Raw genomic sequence first — 9,182 nt, forward strand, 5'->3', positions numbered from 1 at the left:
TGCGAATGCTAGACTGGATCCGTGATGGAACAGCTCTGGGGGATGGGGAGGTGGGGCATGGGACTGCCATCCTGCTCCCTCAGCCTTCCTTTTCTCCACACATACTGGGCACAGAGGAATTCAACAATCTCACGGAATGTGGTTTGAAAACCACTGGATCAAGTGTTCCTAGTGATTCCCCTGAGTTCCAAAATCCTTATTCCCCAACCCTCGCCCCCCTCCCCATTTCCTCTGGAAAGAAATCCTCTTCATACCAAAGTCAGGGGCTTAAAATACTAAATGTAGAAAAGGTCTTCTCTCCTAACTGAACAAGGCACAAAGAAATTAGTCCCATAGAATGCCTCACTTTGACTGTAATTGGGGGAAAGCTTTCTTCCTCTATGGGGTGAAAGGAATTGCTCCTTACTTATGTGTAATGACCAGGAAAAAAGTCAATGAGGTGCTAAGCAACCTTCCTGGTGTCCTAGAGTTGATGAATCATAGGCCACCAGTAGCATATTCAGCCTTCCAAGGCTTTGCCTCTACTCTTTCACGCTCTGAAAATGCCAAAAGCTTCTTTTCATGGACAGAAATCATTACCAAGTCCCATAAAACCCAGTGTTTAGAATACATGCAGCAAAACTGCATGGACTTAAGCATGTATGTGGTGGTATCAAATCTTATTTGAATTCATAAGAAGCCTTAATTATGAGCCAGGCTATGTGCCAGGCAGTTGGGTTAAAATGGTGAATACGAATGTGGTCTACACTCTCACAATGCCTGCAGTTTATTGGGAGAGACAAACTTTGACCCAATAATCTTGCAAACAAAACCTAGATTCAAAAATACTGGAGAGGTACAAGAAGTGAGAGTCAGAAACTTCTACAGTAGGATTAGACTTCAAGTCTGTCTCAAACCTGATTCAAGCTCTCTTAAGCTCTAGGCAAGTCCCTCCTTTTCTCTGGACCAGAGTTTACTCATCTGTAAAATAGTAACATACCAACTGCTCCTGAGGAAGTCTTCCCATTGGTCAGATCTGGCAGAGGCATTCTCTCCTCATGATGCCTTCCTGGGCTCTCCAGGCTGTTCTTGGTGGCCCTGCTCTGGGGTTGCACACCAGGTGCATATACCTGTTCCTGCACATCTTGCACATCTCATGTTGCAAGTTTCCTAACTAAGGACCTCCCTTGTCAACTAAGGACCTTGCTGGAGATTTTGTCATCCCTAGTGCATTGCAGAGTCTGGCTCATAACAGGTACTAACAAATGCTTATTGAATGAATGGATGGATGGGGGAAGTACATTGAGTTACGAGGAGTGTGAATATCATTCAGGAGTGTCATAAAGGAGTGTCACATCTGACAAGACATATTTGCTGGCTGTATCATCTGAGGCTGTGGGTTGGGATGAGGATTATACAGGCTGTGGAGCCTCAAGTCCTCAGTCAAGCTCTCCATTTCTGCTGATTATTCGCTGCAGTAATGTGATTATTTTGGGGCAAGTTAATGTGATTAGTCTGCATCTTCATCTGTGTTAGGACTTGGACTACCTTACAGGGAGGCAGAGTTTTGGAAACATGTTATTCACTGTCAACTTTATTTAAATAAAGGGAGAGGGGTGGAGGCCAAGAGAAGCGGAGGAAAACAGTTCCTGGGAGGATCCTGAGCGGAGCCAGGGTGGGAGTGGTTGGTTGAGCTTGGCCTTCCCAGGGAGGCAAAGCAAAGGCTTGGGAGTCAGAAAACTGCTTAGTAAGCAGAAGTCAAAGTTTAAGCTGTAAACTTGTTTTCTTCATCTCCAAATCGGACGTAACGACGAGCTCCGCAGAAGGGTATGACGTTCAAATGCGATGATAGGATGGCACAATTAGGAACCGGACTCCAGGACCCCACATTAGTGCCTTAGATCAAACCCCGTAGGAGAACCCTTTCCATTCTCACCCTAGGACCAGGGCAGGAAGTGCCGGCGGCGGGGGAAGCCAACCCCGCGACACCGCCGGAAGTGGATGGGCGGCCGCCCATCCACTTCCGGCGGTGTCGCGGGGTTGGCTTCCTCGATGGGCGCGGCCAAAAGCCAATGGAGAGCGGAGGCGTTCCCGCCTTCGCCAGTGGAACGCCGAGTAAGGCGGGCTTTGACAAACCGCCCTAGTAACAGCCGCATGGTAACCCAGGTGCTGGGCGTGTGGTACTCGCTCTCCGTTTTCCACGCTGGTTTTGGCTCCCGGCGTCTGCAAGATGAAGATTGAGGAGGTGAAGAGCACCACGAAGACGCAGCGCATCGCCTCCCACAGCCACGTGAAGGGGCTGGGGCTGGACGAGAGCGGCCTGGCCAAGCAGGCGGCCTCGGGGCTCGTGGGCCAGGAGAACGCGCGAGAGGTGTGGCGGGCGGGCCCGGGAGTTGAGAGGCCGCTGAAGTGGGGGGCTCAGGGCGGGGTGCGCGCTTGGGTGTCCCGCCGACGTTTCCGTAGGGCAGTGCGAATGGGCTCCGGTGGGGGGAGTGGGCGGCGAGGGAGGTCCGCCCTGGGACTGGGAGAGGGGCAGTTCTAGGAGAACAGGTGCTGACCCCACGCGGGCGGTTGACTGCTTGCTTCGCCTCACTGACAACAAATCACTATTGAGTCCCCTCCTCTGTGCCTTGCTCTCGTGACGCAGGGGTAAGCTGGGAAGAAGTTAGTTAAGGTCCCTGCTCTCATGGAGCTTACATTTTAGTGTGGTGAGAGACCATAAACGTTTAACCAGTAAATAAAATAATTATTACATTTTGGTGGAGGTCAGTTCCTGCAGGGCTTTGTCGGACATGGTAAAGAATTTGGATTTCTGGAATGCAGTGGGAGGCTATGGCGGTTTTAAAGTAGGGAAGTGATCAACCTTAGAAAACTCACTTTGGTTTCCAGGGCTTGGGGACTGAAGGAGGGAAATGGGAATTAGGGAGAGGAGCAGTCCTCTTCAGCCACACTCCAGCGTCCTTTTTGACCATTCCAATCAAATCCACTTAAGTGGCAGTGATGCCAAGTCATTTCGCCTACATTATAATCACGAAGTTATTCAAGCTCTTTGTATTATTTTTTTGCAGATGAAAAAATTGAGGGTGAAAGAGGTCACTTCACCTATCCATTTGCCACTCAGTTTAGTAATAATGGTGGTGCTGGGATTTGTACCCACATGTATCTCTGACCCTCAAATCAGTGCCCTATGATATTACAGCTACTTTTTAGCCTACTGTGCTCTTAGTTTAGATCCATGGCCTTTGGCCTTGCCGTGGTTTAGTAGCTACAGACACATGTACTTAGTACAAGGTTAAGACTATTGCCTCCTAGCCAGATTGTGCTAGAAGAAAGGGCCAAAGAAAAGCCTCCAGTTTCTATTTTGAGCATCATCTTTCCAAAAATGGAAATATTGACAGGGTCAGGGGGACTTTGAAATTTCTCTTTATCCAGCTTCTGCTTACTGAGGACCTGTTACTGAAAATAGCTAACACTGGCTGAGTGCTTGCTAATGTGCCAGGCAGCTTTATCTCCATTGTCTTGTTTTCACCTTCACCCTAATAATTGTCACCTACTTTACTCTGCCTCTTTTCAGATGTTAACAAAAAAGTTAAAAGACTTGTATAGTGAATACCGATGTGCCTAAATTCTACAGTGAACATTTTACTCTGTTGGTTTATCCTACATCCATTCATTTATCCATCCATCAATCCACTTTTGCATTTCAAAGTAAGTTGCAGGCAGTAGTACACTTTACCCTTAAGCCCTTTAGTGTGTGTGCCACTATTATGAACTGTTTTCAGAGGAGGAGATTTGATTCACACAGGTTAGGTAGGTAGGTCCGAGGTCACTCAGGGTAGTGGTAGAGACAGGATTTAAACCCAAGCTTGTCTGATTCCAGAATCCATGCTCTTTTTGTTTTTTTTTAATATTTTATTTATTTATTTGAGAGAGAAATCACCAGCGGGGGTAGGGGCAGAGGGAGAGGGAGAAGCAGACACTGTCCTGAGCAGGGAGCCCAACTCAGGGCTCCATCCCAGGACCCCAGGATCATGACCTGAGTCTAGGGTCATGATCTGACTGAGCCACCCATGCACCCTCCAGTATCCATGCTCTTAACTCTGATGCTTTATGCCTCCTTATGAATATGAGCTTCCTGACAATAGAGATGATTAAATAGGATTATATGCCCAAATCTTACTCATTATCAGGGCTCAGTATTTATTTATTTATTGAAATAATAGGCATCCTGCTGCAGCTTCCAGGTCCTTGCATGACTCTGGTCACATCAGCGGTCTCCCTGGTGCTCAGTATCCTCTCTGAAAAATAAGAGAGTTAGACTAGATGATCTTTTAAAGGCCCTTCCAGTTCTTTTTAAATTTTAGAATTCACTGAACATAGCTCACTGGAGAGGATTTGGAGCTTAAACTAAGAGAGAGTAAATGGAAGAAGTCCTAGTGTGTCAGTAAGAGTACACATCCACGTTTTGGAAAGTTTCTTCCCGAAAAGTGTTGAGGATTATGATATCACAGGGCTCTAGGAGAAGATCATGGTGGTTGGCTCTATTTTCTTTTTAGAAATGCAGCAGCTGAAGAACAGCTTCTAGGCTTTCTTCGGGGTACAGTGCTTTTCCATCTGAGCCAGAAATGGAATATAGCCCATCCACATGCATTCTTTGAACCCACATTTTTGGAGTGGCTGTCTAAGTGTGGGACCAAGGTGCTTCTCCACAGTCCATAGGAAGTAGTGGTAGAGGAGATAAGATGTGTTCACAAGACCCTGTCACCACCTGGAGAGAAGAGCTATGGCATGCCCTAAGTAATTTATTAGGTTATTAAATCAATGTAAGGAACCTTGTCATCCTGGGATATGTGTTCAGTAAGTGTGACTCTCAGCCTTCTTATAGTTAAATATTCTAAAATATATAAAAATCAGTAACCCATTTATGGAGTTTGCATATATATATATATACACATATTTATATATCTATATACGTATATATATGCTGTAAATGGTCTAATAGTGTTGCGTTAGTATGAACTTAAGATATAACAACAAATCATCAAGTAACTTACTCTTGAGGATTTGAAAGGCATTCACTTAATCTTAGGGCGCCCTAGGTTTAACCTCACATGCAGCATTTGCTTTGCAACATTCTGGGAGTTAACTGATGGCCAACTAGTAGTGTATGCCTTGATTCTTGGGTTGTTTTGGGAATCTGATGAAAGCTGTGACTCTCCTCCCTGGAACATCTATATGCAGTTTTGTTTTCAATTTCATTCCTAGTCTCAGGAGGTATGTGGGCCCCTGGAGTCTACCCTTGGCCCCTAGGCTAGATATCAGTGCTCCCGTTTGTACCCCTACGAGTCATTCTCTACACAGTGCCATCAAGGTCTTTTAAAAAGAAATCATCATGGGATGCATAGCCTAAGACCTTTTCAGTGGCTTACCATTACATGTAGGTTGAAATCCAAACTTTACTATGGACTAAAATCCTGCTGTGAGTCTTGGCCTCTGCCTGCCTCTTGAACCTCATCTTCCCATTCTCCTTTTATTTGTGCTTTGGTCATGCAGCCTTTCTGTCCCTTGGACATGCCAAGCCCGTTCCTGCATTTTGCATTTGCTGTTTCCTTTGTCTGCAACACTGTCTTCCCTTTGCCTGGAGCTTCACATATCAAATACAGTGTCCTCAGAGAGGGCGCCCCAGATCATCCCCCCTTTTTTTTACAGTGGTGATCATCTACAGTGTTTTTGTGTGTGTCCCTTCCACTAGACCACAAGCTCCAAGACCATAAGGCTTTCTTTTCTGTCACCCTCCCCTGCTCCCAGTACCTAGAACGGTGCCTGCAATGTAGTGGCACTCATTGTTGGCTGAATTGAGTATGAATTGTTTGGACCGGAAACTGGACTTTTTCCCCATGTGAAACATTTCAATACTGATTTATTATTTCTTTCCATTGTGGTGTCTAGGCATGTGGTGTGATAGTAGAATTAATCAAAAGCAAGAAAATGGCTGGAAGAGCTGTCTTGTTGGCAGGACCTCCTGGAACTGGCAAGGTACTCATTTTCTTTCATTTTTTTAAATCTACCCAAGAGAATGATCTTAATGTTTAAGCCAAATTGAATTCGTGTCTTAACTAGTCTTTGTTTAGCTAAATTGGTTATATGTATGTTTGAAAAACTAATGTGCAATAATACAATTGAGTATCTAAAACCCATGCTCCTAAAATTCAAATTATCCTGGCTGACCTCCAAAGAAGAGAGGATGAAGTCCTTGGAGGGGTCTCCATTGTGTCTAGAATTTGTCCTTTATCTCTTTCCATTCTCCTTTGCCTTGGAAATACATTTCTGTTGGCCTAGGGCATCATTAAATCTTGGGGATGACATCTTACTTAAGGGGGAAAAATCAGTCAGTGACCATTTTTTTGAAGCCTAACTTTACCTAGCACTATTCTGGCTGAGAGATGGGGAAAAAGAAAGAAGAAAGGAATTAGATGATTTTTATCTTTAAAGGGCTTTCAGTGTCCAGGGCAGAGAGAGGAAACCATGACAGCACAAAATACTTAAGTTGGCCACTAAGCTGTGAGATACTGACTCGTCTTAAATGCAGCCAGGATTTGAGCCGGAGGAGGTACCGAGGCCTGGTAAAGCTGGAAGGGTTGAGACTTGACATTTGCCCTGCAGAGTTGGGAGAGAGTTTGGCTTTGCAGGGGAGAAAAGGGCCTTCTAGGCAACTTGTTGGGATCTGTCAGGGGACTGGCCAGATACACGAAATGGACCAGAGCTCCCAATTTGAGTCATGCATGTCCCTCAATAGGGCCACTTGGTATGGGAATGTAGGAGCTTGGGATTGTGTTTGTAAAGAAATAAGCTTTAAATTCCAGCTCTGGTGTTGACTTGCCGTGGGGACCCGAGGGAAGTATGTTCACCCTTTCTGAAGTAGCACGTGCCTCATTTCAGACGGTTGTTATACCGGTCAGTTGTAAGATAATGACTTGAATTATCATTTTGAAATCATGTAATTGAATTGATGGTATATCTTATACTAGTGTCTTACAGTAGAGGAAGAAGTGCTGTATTCATGAAGAACCTTTAAAGTGCCATGTAAATGTGAGCTTTAATTATCTCTCTGCAGGCAACACAAGATTGTCCAGTGTATTTACCATTTATTTGCTTACTCTTCCTTCTTATATTTTAGCCCTTCCCTCTCCCTCCATTTTTCTTCTTCCTAAAGTACATCATTTAGAAGTTGCTTCTAGAAGTTTGTTGGTAGCCAGCTCAGGTTTGTATTTATTATGTTGCCCTTGTTTTGAAAGGTGTTATGTTGCTTATATAATTCTGTTGATAGCTGTTTTCTTTTGGTACTATTTCTCTTGAAGTTTGCTACCTTTTTGCTTTTGAAAAGTCTAGTTTTGAGGATTTTGTCTTGATGTTTTCGGTTTTGGTCTTTCACTATGATATGTATCTCTTGATACCTCTTCACTGTGATATGTATCACTACAATTTTACCTCTTCAGACGTTGCATTTCCTTATTCTCTTTGTGCTCTTCTGGAACTCCAGTCAGATGATGTTTGATTGCAGGGGTTTTCAGCCTGGCCCCCCAAGAGACATTGGCCAGGTCTAGAGACATTCTTGATTGTCAGAATTTGGTTGAGCAGGGACTGCAGCTGGCATCTCGTGGGTGGAGGCCACAAGTACTGCTAAACATCCTACAGCGCACAGGACTGTCCTCATAAGAAGGAATTATCCAGCACAAAATACAGTAGTTGCCAACATTGTGAAACCGTGGGCCAGAGCTTCTTATTTTGTCTTCTTTGTCGTTTAACCTCTTTTTTGTATTTTCTCTCTATTTGGCTCTGCTGCATTCGGAGTAATTTCTTTAGACCTCTGTTCCAGTCTAATTGTTTGGTAGGCTATAACTAAGCTGCTGTTTAATTCAACCCACTGAATTTTTCTTTTCATTTTGAAAAATTTGAAACCTAAAAAGAGTTGGAAGAATGGTATGATGATCCCCTCTATACCCCACATGTAAATAAGTAATTGTAAATATTATGTGACATTTGCATTTTCTCTATTTCCGAACCATTTGGAGGTCAGTGCAAGGACATTCTCCTATGACACCAAAATACCAGTGTCTGCCCAAAAAATGCTAACATTATTAGCTGATGTCTTGTGTATATTAAAATTTCTCCAAGTTGTTCCAGTTTGGGGTTGTTTCATTTTTTTATATTTTTAAATTCAGAATACAATCAAAGATCACACACTGCATTCATTGTTGTGTCTTTAGTCTCTTTTTATCTAAACAGTAACGCTCCCCAGCCCTTTTTGGTTTTGTTTTCTTCTTTGACATTGACATTTTTGAAGAGTCCAGGACGGTTGTTTTGTAAGAAGGTCCTGCAGCTGGCCTACAATTGTCTGATTGTCTGATTGTTTGATTGTCTGATTGTTTCATCAGTAGGAAATGTTAAACACTTGGTGGAACCCTGCCCTGGTGGTGATGTATCCCATTGCATCCCAGCAGGAGGCTGACAGGACGGGTGGGCCAAAGGCCAAGTTCTGCTGTGAAGGTCCTGGTTCCCTTAATTAATTAGTAATCGGAAGTGACGCACTGAGATGTTGCAAATATCCTTTCACCGTAAGGGTGTAGAATTCCCTGATGGTTATTGCTATATCAGTTACCACATTGGTGGTTGCAAAACAGTGATTTTCTAAATCTGTCATTCCACATGAATTAGCTTGCTTATGGTTTTGTTTTTGGTAAAGAAGGAACATCCCCCTCTTAAGTTCAGGGTTTTTTTTCCCTTCAAAATATGGCTTTTTTTTTAAATCTGGCTATTTTTATAGCCTCTTGTTCTTTGTTCATGACTCAGTGTCTTCATTATTTCTGTATTCTCTGTCTGCTTGTGAACTCACGTTTGGCTGATCAACTCTGCAAGGCTTCTTCTCAGAGTGCTTGTGAGGGGCCCTCCTGCCCTACCCAGGGCACTTGCAATGAATTTTGTGGCGTAGGTTTTCCGGTCATCAATGTAAAGACTAATCCTAAAGTTGTTTGAGAGCATTCTGTGGGGACTTTTCTCCTCACCCAGAGCCATGGAAGGATGGATGAGTTTATACCTTGTATGTCAGGGTATTTTTTGTTATGGCTCACCTTTTCTACTCATTCATAGTCCTTCGGGGCTCCTTTTTATTCAGAGGTTTCTCTCTCTCTCTCTCTCTCTTTTTT

At 43.9% G+C, this 9,182-nt stretch overlaps 1 protein-coding gene across 2 annotated transcripts in view; it reads left to right on the forward strand.

Annotated features, from left to right (window-relative positions):
• The first annotated feature begins 2,090 nt into the window (after positions 1-2,090).
• Positions 2,091-9,182, forward strand: part of RUVBL1 (RuvB like AAA ATPase 1) — a 40,941-nt gene continuing 33,849 nt past the window's right edge. Inside the window, exons 1-2 of one of the 2 annotated variants that reach the window (XM_073901733.1) lie at positions 2,091-2,350; positions 5,929-6,015. In XM_073901733.1, the coding sequence (XP_073757834.1) occupies positions 2,210-2,350; positions 5,929-6,015 (228 nt within the window). In that variant the 5' untranslated portion in view covers positions 2,091-2,209. The remainder of the gene's footprint in view (positions 2,351-5,928; positions 6,016-9,182) is intronic. The other variant, XM_025885414.2, reaches the window with a different exon arrangement.

Source organism: Callorhinus ursinus, unplaced genomic scaffold (genome assembly GCF_003265705.2).
Source record: "Callorhinus ursinus isolate GAN/ISIS: 27379988/994484 unplaced genomic scaffold, GSC_fseal_2.0 scaffold15, whole genome shotgun sequence".
Taxonomy (NCBI): Eukaryota; Metazoa; Chordata; class Mammalia; order Carnivora; family Otariidae; genus Callorhinus; species Callorhinus ursinus.